At 44.3% G+C, this 12500-nt stretch overlaps 1 protein-coding gene across 7 annotated transcripts in view; it reads left to right on the top strand.

Moving 5' to 3' along the window:
* The window catches only part of satb2 (SATB homeobox 2), a 78286-nt gene that overhangs the window by 24674 nt on the left and 41112 nt on the right, over nt 1–12500 (top strand). For all 7 annotated transcript variants that reach the window (XM_063214122.1, XM_063214121.1, XM_063214124.1 and 4 more), the window contains exon 3: nt 1480–1662. In XM_063214122.1, the coding sequence (XP_063070192.1) occupies nt 1480–1662 (183 nt within the window). The remainder of the gene's footprint in view (nt 1–1479; nt 1663–12500) is intronic.

Below are 12500 nucleotides of genomic sequence, written 5' to 3'. Positions count from 1 at the left end.
AATAAATGAGTATTATTTGTAATTAGGCTCTTTTTAGGCTCCTAAAACAAAACAAAACAAAACACAGCACACAAAAAAGAGTACACAAAATAATTCTTTTTTCTTTTTTTTTAAATGGGCTTAGACTTAATGATATGTTTTTATGTATGGAATCGATTATACATAGAACTCTTTAAAGACATGAAGTCGCTTTCAATTTGACACACAGTCGTCACAAGGATTGTTTGTGTGCAAGGATATGGGGAAAAGCATAGACGTTAACTTGGATGAGGCATGCTAAGGATGCACTCTTAACCCAATTACTCTACATACCACCTCCACAGTTCCATAAATTATTTATCATTATGGCTCTATTTCCCCATCTATTTGTTTTTTAAAAACATTACTGTACTTACTTTACTGGGATTTCATGTTAGAGGTGTATGTATTTCAGATACATTTCTACCAGGTTTGACAGTTTTTTTACTTAACAAATCTTCAGGCGTAAGCATGGCCTCTCTCGTGCTGAAATGATACACACAATATGCACAGATAAAAGCGCACATAAATATCATGTCAGGGGAAATAGGGTTGTGCCGTTTGACAGTAAGCATGCACACAGCGTGGCGGGTTACGTAACACGGAGGGTAATTTCATTCTGCTCGATTTCAACGGCGTATGTGGGTCAGGTCACTCGCAAAACAATAGCCGCATGAAGCACTAGCCTATTTTTTTGCAATGAAAATAAGGCCTAATATTTTATTAATTGAAACCAGGAAGCAAGACCAACTGTGTAAATCGAAACGACACAAAAACAAAGTCTTCTGAAGACACCACAGGAGACCTGTAAGTCATAGCTTTTATGGAGCTCTTTTTAAAAAAGAAAAAATATTGGTAATATTTTATTAATTAAACCATGCAGCGAGGCTAAAGTAAATTGAAATGACACAAACACAAGTCTTTTCAGGGATGACAGGCGAGATATGTAAACCCTTATGTCGAGGCTGGATGGAATTAAGTTCTAAAAGGGCTGTTCCGTCGACTCAAAATAGAAGACAGCGAGCAAAATGTGTCTCGCAGAGGAGACGAGCTTAATGTTTTAAGCTCTGGAGAGATCAAAGACTACACTCATCAACTCTCCTCTCTCTCTCACCCTCTCTTCTTCCTCTTTTTCTGCTTGGCCCCTCCTTTCCCTTCCATGCTTTTTAAATGTTTTTTTCCTCTGTCTTTCTTTTGCACTGACTCTCTGACTCTGTGTCTGCCTCTCCTCCTCCTCCGCCTCCGCCTCCTCCTCCTCCTCCTCCTCCTCCTCCTCCTCCTTCTTCTTCTTCTTCTTCTTCTTCTTCTTCTTCTTCTTCTTCTTCTTCTTCTTCTTTCCTTCCTATATGTTCTATATTCTATCGTTATTCCTCTGTCTGTCTGTCTGTCTGTCTTTCTGTCCTCCTCTCTCTCCCTCCCTCCTTCCCTCTCTCTCCCCTCTCTCTTCTCCTCCTCCTCCAGGTCTGATGATCCCAGTCTTCTGCGTGGTGGAGCAGGTGGAGGGTGGTGTGGTGTGTGAGAGCGAGGGTCGTGAGGAGCATGCTGAGTTTGTGCTGGTGAGGAAGGACATCCTCTTCACACAGCTGGTGGAGACAGCCCTACTGGCGCTCGGATACTCGCACAGCTCTGCTGCACAGGCACAAGGTGAGACGGCCCATGGCAAACACACGCACGCACACACACACACACACACAGAACACACTCGCACGCACGTCTTGCACACACACACACACACACACACACACACACACACACACACACACACACACACACACACACACACACACACACACACACACACACACACACACACACACACACACACACACACACACACACACACACACACACACACACACACACAGATGCGCACACAGAACTGGCTGAAGGCATAATTGTCAAACTTGCTCTCACTTACATCTCTCTGTGTCTCTCTCTGTCTCTCTATGTCTCTCTCCCTCCCCTCTCTCTCTCTCTCTCTCTCTCTCTCTCTCTCTCTCTCTCTCTCTCTCTCTCTCTCTCTCTCTCACTCACACACACACACACACACACACACACACACACACACACACACACACACAGAACACACACACACACACACACACACACACACACACACACACACACACACACACACACACACACACACACCTCTGAAATAATTTGTCAGTTCAACCTATGAAATCTTTCCTCCTAGCTATCCTTCTGTCTTTATTTAATTCTTTGAGGGAGAAAAATGATGCCCCACATTGAATCTTTTAAATACAAAGCTCTTTGTCTTGGCAGGTCATAAAGGCTGAGGAATTATTAAAAGCAAAGCCCTGTCAAGTTCACTTTAAAAAGACCCTTTATCAAACGGTTATAAGGACGTCCTTAAAAAGCCATTGGGTAACCCAGCGTCTTCAAGTTCATTTACAAATCATGTTGAAATGTCTTCATTTCCCCCTCCTGTTGTATTTATTTATTGTATGGTCATACACACTCTTTAGCTCAAACCCTCTCAGCCCTCTCCCTATCTAGTTTAATCTAATCATGAAACCAGTTTCTCTACACAGTTTCTTTGTGTAGCGGAACAGAAGTTGATAGACAGACTTTTTACACATTAAGACGTAATAATTTGTAATGATCTGTATTGAGCTCAGATGAAGCAGAGGACAAGACAAAGAAATGAGCACTCATAGATTATAGACTTAACTTCTGTTACAGCTCAGGAGGAAAAAACACCAAAAATCTACTAATGGGGCATGAAAGCCTCAAATTCTCCATATCAGTTTTTAACTTTGCTTTTGTTTGTCTGTGTTTGCACTGTACGTATGGGCCCTTTTTGGTTCCCTTTACTCAATTAGGAGAACATGGCTGCGGGCGTTTATCCGCGTTGCATCTAATGGAGCTTGTTTTTTTTCTCACTGTTTACATATCGTACCTCGGAGGGAACATTAAACTCTCTTCACGCTACGGCCCTGGCAAAATAATAAGGGGGGGGGGACCCTTGGCGCTAAAACTTTTTAACTCCCAGACGATTACACTCCGTCCTTTTTCCCCCTGCTGAAATTAGACTTGATTCAATGCTTCCCTGAGTGGAAGTGTCTTCAAAAGGAGAGACCTAGACGATGACGAAGATGGAGACGGAACAGAGGATGGGAAAGAGAGGGGGGAAAGATGGGATGGGAGGAAGAGGAGGAGGAGGAGTGGGGGGGGGGGGGGCTTGCTGTCGTCGACAGAAGGAGGAAGAAAAGTTTAGTGTGTGAGGGCATGAGCCTCCATTGGAGTGAAGGGAGAGGAGGAAGGGCCACTTGTTTAACAATACTGAAACACACACACACACACACACACACACACACACACACACACACACACACACACACACACACACACACACACACACACACACACACACACACACACACACACACACACACACACACACACACACACACACACACACACACACACACAGAGTCTGAAAAAGTCATTAAAGAACAAAAGGACAGGGCCAAACTTGGAGGAGGAAAGAATGCAATACTTTGATGAAGCAAATAATTGTGTATTTGCGTGTGTGTGTGTGTGTGTGTGTGTGTGTGTGTGTGTGTGTGTGTGTGTGTGTGTGTGTGTGTGTGTGTGTGTGTGTGTGTGTGTGTGTGTGTGTGTGTGTGTCTCGGTTCTCATTGCCCTTATACAGTATGTGTGTATGTGTGTGTGTGTGTGTGAATGTTTATGAGAAAGCGGCCTTGAGAAGGAACATAATAAGGCTGTAATTTATTGTTGTACACATGGTTGTCATCTCTGGAAAGACCAAGCAGTTTGCTTGTATCCAGCAAAGTATGCAGACCATTTGAAACAGCCAATTGCTCCAAGTGGATCCACAGAAACAAAACAAAACGACGAGTCGGGGCCTACCTCACAAGTCGGTGCAAATGGAGTTTGTTTATCGATCCCCTTATTTCGGTATTTGTTTTCTGCTCGCGTTTTTGAGGTGAAATGTAGGACAGGCTTTGCTCTCTACTCTAGGGCTTAGCCGAGCAAAAATCCATAAAATAGCATCTGAGGTGGCGAGAAAAAGTACCAGCGTCCATTTTCCTCCAGGCTCGGTTTTTGTAAATGCACATACCATCCGTGCGGCCTGGAGTGAAAATCACCTGCTTAGCATGAGGTAAGCCTTGATCGTGCATCCCATAATAGCAGTGTTGCCATGGGATGTAAATGTGGGTGACGCTTAAATAACTCTTATGGCACATGATGTGACTGCCCCTCATTTCCCTCACAGCTCTCTAGAATTTACGGGCCTCCTTGAGGTCGGGGCCACAAACCGCCAAGACATTGACATTTTTTCCCCCCTTCGGCACTTTGGCTCTAGTGTCGACATTTCAAGCAACGAAATATTTCAATTAATCTACAAAATTCTCCCCCCCTTGGAAGCCTCTCTCTCTTGAGTTGGAAATTAGTTGTAATATTGTGTGCCCACCAGACACCCAAGGCGTTTTTATTTAATGTGAGGTAATAAAAAAGATGATTTGTCAATAAATCAGAGTAAAATTAATTCTGCTTTCATTGTAGAACTCATTGTACGCAACAGTCCTGTTCAGAGGACGCAGTGAACTCTTAACAGGACTTTTAACCCTTTGAGCACTATGATAACATCTATGTTATAATGTGAAGTTCTCACGATGATGTCAAAAACGCTCTGCGGAATTTGTAAAACAAAGTTCTATGGGAGCTGTAGAATGTTCGAGCAAAACTCTAGAATGACCGAGAGAAAAGCCTTACTTCACAATGGCTTTTTAATCACACTGGGGAGATGAAGCTTCTTGTGAAGGCCACCCATGGCCTCCTGCCCTGGCTTTCATCTCCCATCTCTTGGGTCCGTAGTCTCCAGATCACCAAGGTCTCCTTACTTCACAGCAATGCTGAGGGCGACGCGAAAGCATCCAAAACTACACAAGACACCCCCAGACTAAACAATAAGAAGGAAAACAAGAAAGCAAACAGTGGGGAGCCGACTCATGCAGACAAGACAAGCAGACACTCTCCTGTCTCTTACAGGTCATAGGAGACAGAGATGAGATGGTTATCACACAATATCGGTTCAATCCAATCTGATGTGAGGTGTATACACTATGTACACTCAAACAAGCACACACGCACGCACGCACACACACACACACACACACACACACACACACACACACACACACACACACACACACACACACACACACACACACACACACACACACACACACACACACACACACACACACACACACACACACACACACACACACACAGGCACTACAAACTCTCCTGGAATGAAAGACAAAATAAAAGCTTCATTTGGAGTCCGCAAGTGCTCCACCTCTTTTGTATTCCCACTCACCACACACACACACACACACACACACACACACACACACACACACACACACACACACACACACACACACACACACACACACACACACACACACACACACACACACACACACACACATACACGCTAGGTCCCACTCACACACACAAATAGACAAAGAGGGAAAAAAAATCCCCAAATCTCAAATGAACGCTTTTTGTTTTTTTAAAATAAGCGTTTATGTTAAATGAATAATTTCTGGCTTAAATTATACATTTTTTCCTCTGCGGTTCACGACCAAAATTACACAGAGTCCCAGCTATTTTCTGCCTGTTTGAATTGTGTCCCGCATAGCTCTGTCCCCAGCGCTATACTTAAGCCGCTCCTCTCGTACCACTGGCGTTCCTTAATTAGCATGGCCAGTAATTAGCTGGGCGATATTGTTTATTTCAATTATAAAGGTTGGCTGCTTTTATAGACAAACGCTAGTCAGACCTGTACTTTGTAAGGCCTCAAGATGGTGACCGCCGGTGACGGTTTACTGTAAGAACGCATTGTTGCCCGGCCACTTTCTTGATAGCGAGCCACGTAAGGTCAGACGGCTCGACAACACGCGGCTAACAAGGTCAAACGGCTAACATTCCAAAATGTTTACAAGGGTAATAATGTTTTTCAGTGTGCCACTCCATTAGTATAGTGCATGAATGTCAACGTTTTTTGGAGAAGACCATGACACGATAATGCCCCAAGAAGAGTTTATTAATTTAAATTGTTTAAAATAACCAATACTTGGCAAGGCTCATCTTCTTTGCTACTTTTGGGAATACGATAAAGACAAGTCTAGCAATCATGTTGACTTGACATAAGACCACTAGTTTTGAGTTGATAACATTCTCAAATTGGGAGCCACAATTTGAAAAACTGTTGAAACATCCTTCTCATGCCACTGTCGGGAGTAAGTACACTCAAATATGGGCCCTGAACCAAAAAAGAAAAGCCAACAAAGTTCGCCACACCAATGATCCCTCATGATGTTTTTAATTGACATATAATTGATTTAACCTCTTTGCGCAGAAATTCTCTGATAATATCACTTTCAGAAAAATGGTAACGCTTGTGTCATAATCTGTTACTTAAGACTGCTGGTATTGTCATAGCAATGTTATTATGATGTAGTTGAGTTTTTTCCAACAAAACGGGACCATGATGAGGCTTTGTGACGTTTTGCACATGTGTCGGATGAACAATGCAATACCCCTGCTGAAAAAAACATTTTCTATGGGCGAAGAGTTTTGCTGATGTTTTTTGTTAGAAACCGCCCCCACTTCCCATCCCCTCCTCTCCCCTCCTCCCCAACTCCCAAACAAACCTCTATCTCTCCCCCCTCCACTATTAGATATGCCTGCTCATCATGAAACTCCCTCCATCCCTCCTTAATCATCCCGCCTTCCTACATCAGGGGTGTTTTGAACACGTCTAATGAATGGCTTCACACCACACTTTTTTAACACCAGGCTCCTGGTGGTCATTTACTCACTAAATCTTTTCAGCTTCTTTATGCAACAACAACAAAAAAACAACCAAATGACAGCGTTCAGGCCATAATTGAGTGAGCCTGAACTGTAGCCGCACCACACAGCACCGCACTGCGCTGCGCCACACCTTGGTTCCCATTAAATATGCTTCGTCTCCACAGTGATTGGTCATGACACTGTAGAGATCTGTGGCCAAATCTGACTCAGCCAGCCAGTAGGGCCTGCCCCCTACTATACACGAACTGAACCGCCATTTGTACACTGTGTGTGTGTGTGTGTGTGTGTGTGTGTGTGTGTGTGTGTGTGTGTGTGTGTGTGTGTGTGTGTGTGTGTGTGTGTGTGTGTGTGTGTGTGTGTGTGTGTGTGTGTGTGTGTGTGTGTGTGTGTGTGTGCATACTGTACATAATGTGTACATATAGATTTATTGACTCAATAAGTTGTTGTCATGTACTGTACATATATGATTATATGCATATTTGTGTGTGTCCTTGTGTGTTTGCACCATATAGTCTTCGGCTTTAATGTGTAGTCAGTGGGGCTATTTATGTGCATGTATATGCGTGTGTCTGTTTGTGAGGGCACATGTGTAAATAGGGGTATTTTGTGTGTGTGTGTGTGTGTGTGTGTGTGTGTGTGTGTGTGTGTGTGTGTGTGTGTGTGTGTGTGTGTGTGTGTGTGTGTGTGTGTGTGTGTGTGTGTGTGTGTGTGTGTGTGTGTGTGTGTGTGTGTGTGTGTGTGTGTGGATGGGTACACAAATAACCAAGCCAAGCCACCAGCCCGCCACATGAAAGGGTAGTATCGGGAAAAGGAATTTTAATGTGGCAGTGGGAACAATGGTTGGTCCTGCGGAAAAAAAACGAACGACACAAAAGCAGGCTCCAGCGGAGTTTAAAAATGATTCATTAATGATTTTACCACAGTCCTAGTGTAATGTGTGTATGCGAGTGAAATTCGGACTAACACATCGCATCATCACAAAGCCTTGTGGAGTCCGTGGGATTTGAACTTCTTTTTTGTTCTTGCCTGCATATGGAGTCATTCAGGGCTGTTGAGTTTATTAAGTTGGTCACTTCAGTCCAACATTGCGCAGGCATGTTGAGTGTCATTCTGAATGTTGTTTAAGTTCCGACGGTTGGTGCCATTGTGAGACAGATGGTTTGATTGAGACATGTTTGGTTGAACGGTTTTGATTGGTGGGTGAGCTGGCTACTGAGGCTTTCTTGTTTGTGTCATTGTTCCTCTCTTCTTCTTCTTCTTCTTCTTCTTCTTCTTCTTCTTCTTCTTCTTCTTCTTCTTCTTCTTCTTCTTCTACTCCTCCTCCTCTTCTTCTTCTTCTTCTCTCTCTTTCTCTCCTCCTTTCATCCTTCCTCTCTGGTCAGTGTGGCCCCTTTGTATTCCATACATTGTGCATAGTGAATGTCTGTGTGTCTGTGTGTGTTCACCATTACACAAGGAGGCAATGAGCAAACCAGACTTGCCCCCTCAGAACAAAGCTAACCATGCAACATAAACACAGACAATGTGAACACACTTACAGTCACTCACAGAGGTAGCAATAGAGTGGTAGCACAGGCAGACAGACACAGGGAACGATAGAGGCAGAGAGAGAGAGAGAGAGAGAGAGAGAGAGAGAGAGAGAGAGAGAGAGAGAGAGAGAGAGAGAATGGGAGACAGAGGAAGAGGAGTGGCCATGGTGTTGAAATTGTCTTCATCTGTCTGAAGAGTTTTTTTTCCTTGTTTTTTTATTTTTTACTCTTGAGAACGAAAAGGGAGCATGCAATGACTCTGAAAATAGTGCAGAATTACACATGCTAAGAGAGAAATAGAGAGAGAAATTACAAGAGTTTTGGAAAGACATCACAAAAGCTTCGACCGTCTTTGACATAATAACAGGCACGCTGCACTGCTCCCTCTGTGCTGTGTCGAACACGCAGAGGTCACCGGCGGGAGGCCCTACTGGGAAATCCCTCCCGAAGAGAGGAAGACCTCCCACTAGTACTGTAGGTTGGCATCGAAACATCGAAAACCAGAACAAAAAAAAGAAATGAACAATTGCCATACTATGAGAACAGGAGGGTGGAGTTTGTCAGTGATGGGAGGAAGTGTTCAGTAAAAAAGTGGAAGAGTCACTAAGAACAGAGTCACTAAAAACAACCAAGACCGACCACCCGTTAGTATGTTGTTGCACTCGAAACATTGAAAACGAGAGCTAAAACAGGAATAAGAAATGAACAATTACCCTATATTATGGGATCGGGAAATGGTCTTGGGCTGGAATCGAACCTGGGTCCCCGGCATAGAAATGCAGTGCCCTATCATTTGAGCCACGGCGGGGCCCGGGGAGGGGAAGTTTATGAGTGAAAGTTTTACTGAATATTTCCTTCCTACCTACCATCAGTCACTGAAAGGGCTTTCAGGTTTTGGAAGGCAGTCTCCAAGAACACTGTAGTTTTGCTCGAAACGTTGAAAGCCAGAACAAGAAAAGAAACAAACAATTACCAAATTGTAGGAAGGGGATGTGAAGTTTTTGAGTGATGGAAGTAAGGAAGTATTCTGTTATAGAGCTGGGCTTTCAGTTTTTTGGAAGACAGAGCATCCAAGAACAACCAAGAAAGCAGTTTAATCATCTGCATGTAACAGTAAAACAAGCAAACAATGGACAGTTACCATACTATGCCAAGGAGAAGGTGAAGTTTTGATTGATAGTAGTAAGGAAGGAAAAGTCCTGAAAAAAAGTTGGGCTTTCGGTTTTAGTAGTCAAAGTTGGAGAAACTGGCGTGATGAGTCATTTCGCAATGATTTGGTGGTTTCCTCTTGAGAGAATCCCCAATGTGAATCTGGAGCAGCGATCAGATAACTCCGCCTAACCTAACACAACACAACACAATACCAGCAAAAGGAAGCAGACGGGGCAGCCTGGACCAGACTTTGCTTTGTTTTGTTTTGTTTGCTAACCTTGAGTTGACGACGGGGAGACAACGTTAGCTTAGCTTTGGTTACCTTTTAACCATTCTGGCCGCCACAGACCAAGACCACCAGACACCAGCTCCCCCTCTCCTTCACCACCATCTTGTCATCCCAGTCCCTCGTCCAGACGCAGTGTATAGTGCAGTCTGCGGCACTGGTTCGCTTTGGCACATGAAAGGGGCAACCTGTGGTCCGTGACATTAGTCAGACAGATGGAGGGAGAGAGCGCGGGGAAGAGATTCAAAGTTAGCCTGGCTCTAATTTAGAACTGTAGTAATGGGATTACCATTGTTTAGCTTTCCCAGCACCAGTGTGTGTGTGTGTGTGTGTGTGTGTGTGTGTGTGTGTGTGTGTGTGTGTGTGTGTGTGTGTGTGTGTGTGTGTGTGTGTGTGTGTGTGTGTGTGTGTGTGTGTGTGTGTCAGAGTCAGTAGGAGGCTTAAGTGGTGTTGCATGGGGGATGCGAGTGCGATGAGCCTTTTATATATTTATTTATTTAATTTCTTTTTTTTTCTTTGCCTGTCATTTTTTCCACCTGGCTATTTGTGTCCCGTTTGGAGGTTTCTTTGTTTATATGCGTTTTTTTGTTTGTTAAAGTGTGCGGTTGTACATTTGTTTGTGCGTGCTGGGGTCTGTTTATGCATGTATGTTCGTGCTTGTGTGGATGTGTGTGTGTATGTGTATGTGTATGTGTGTGTGTCTGTGTGTGTGTATGTTTATGTGTATGTGTATGTGTGTGTGTGTGTTTATGTGTGTGTGTGTGTGTGTGTGTGTGTGTGTGTGTGTGTGTGTGTGTGTGTGTGTGTGTGTGTGTGTGTGTGTGTGTGTGTGTGTGTGCATGCATGTGTGCATGCGTGTGTGTGTGTGCATGCGTGTGCGTGTGTGTGTGTGTGTGTGTGCATGCGTGTGCGTGTGTGTGTGTGTGTGTCTGTCTGTGTATGTGCCTGTACCGTGTGTGTTTGTGTGTGTGTGCGTGCATGCCAGTGCGAGTCTGCTTGTTTATGGGGTGGTGGTGGTGGTGGCATGTCTTCATTTGGAAAGCAGCTAAATAATGTATGCAGCAGAGGGTCCAGCCGACAGACATGTATGTGCCGACATGCACCCGCCCGCCTCCCAAACAATGCCTGCTGTACGGCAACATCTGGAAATAAATAGAGCGCGCTCAAATGAGCTATTCAGCTCATCCATATTTCATGTGGACCCTGGTGGCGTTGCCCGCGACCTCCGGGAGTCTTTATCTGATGGCGTGCCACCTCTGCTCCCGTCACGGCATGGCCGCTTTAGCCATATAGATGAGCACGAATTAAAGCCGGCACTTCATGCACCAACACCACTAATACCCAGACCCTCAACATAGTGTATCTATTGAAGTTAATTTAGTCATACCAGAGAGAGTGGAGAGAGAGAGGTTCCATTGGCCCATTGTTTCCGGGTTCAATTATTGGGACCCCCTTATCCCCCTTTAGGCAGACCTAGGCAGACCTGAGGACTGTTCTATTCAATGCTAGGAGCATTATGACACGCCCCTTAAGGCAGACCGGAACCTGGTCATGTTAGGTGCCCATAGAAACCTATTATGTTGGCATATCTCTATACTTAAAGAATCTCTGGTCATACTGCCCAAAGACCAGTAACTACACCAACATTGAAACAGAGACAAGTCCCTTCAGAGTGTTGCTATTAGGTTGGATATTGTAGTTACTGCAAATCTTACATAGCAAAAGCTTTATCCATAACGGCTTTATCACAACATGAAGGAAGTGTTATAGAGAACATTTTCAGTCTAAACTCAATTTTACCAAAATAGCTACTGCACTTTGCCTTTGTACAACATAGATGAGTGTGAATGAAGCCACTTTACACACTGACACCACGTAAAACCAGACACGAAAACCCTTTACATATGTCCATGATGTTGGTTGTTAGGGTTAGCCATAGATGAACATAAAGAAAGCCACCACTTTATATACTATAACACCATGCCAAACCAACTTCCTCCTGTCCTCATGTCACGTCCACGTGTCCTGTCCACATATTTGTAGGCTAATAGATGAGCATACCGAAGCACGCACAGCCAAACAGCAAAATCCCAAATAGTCCAAGTTGTCAGTTGTAGGTCACTGTCCCTCTTTACATAAAATATTCAAAAACAGACCCGACATCCTACTGTACACCACTGTGGGCCCAGATCACATCACTGTAATCCACCGTGAGCCACTAATTGAAATGAATGGCATTTTTTATTTGAACTGAAACAAGTCCATCCATCCTATCCATGCCATCCATACGCTTCCACTCAATTCCCGTGTCCCTACAGGGCATGGCTAAGCCAGGCTTGCCATCCGTCCAACAGTGATGGGTTTCTGTGCTATAATGCACTGTGCAATGGGCCCAGCTGTTGGAGTTTATTGCTGTTGTCAGTCAGGGCGGCATGCAAGCACTTTACACTTGACCCCCATTAAGTGTTAACAGGACGTCCATTATAACAACCCAACTACGCTCCGAAGAGACACACTTGCAAAACATCACCATACACACACGCGCGCGCACACACACACACACACACACACACACACACACACACACACACACACACACACACACACACACACACACACACACACACACACACACA

The sequence above is a fragment of the Engraulis encrasicolus genome, chromosome 13, assembly GCF_034702125.1.
Source record: "Engraulis encrasicolus isolate BLACKSEA-1 chromosome 13, IST_EnEncr_1.0, whole genome shotgun sequence".
In the NCBI taxonomy this organism is placed as follows: Eukaryota; Metazoa; Chordata; class Actinopteri; order Clupeiformes; family Engraulidae; genus Engraulis; species Engraulis encrasicolus.
Note: the sequence above shows the minus strand (reverse complement) of the source record. Positions and strands in the feature narration are given on the sequence as shown.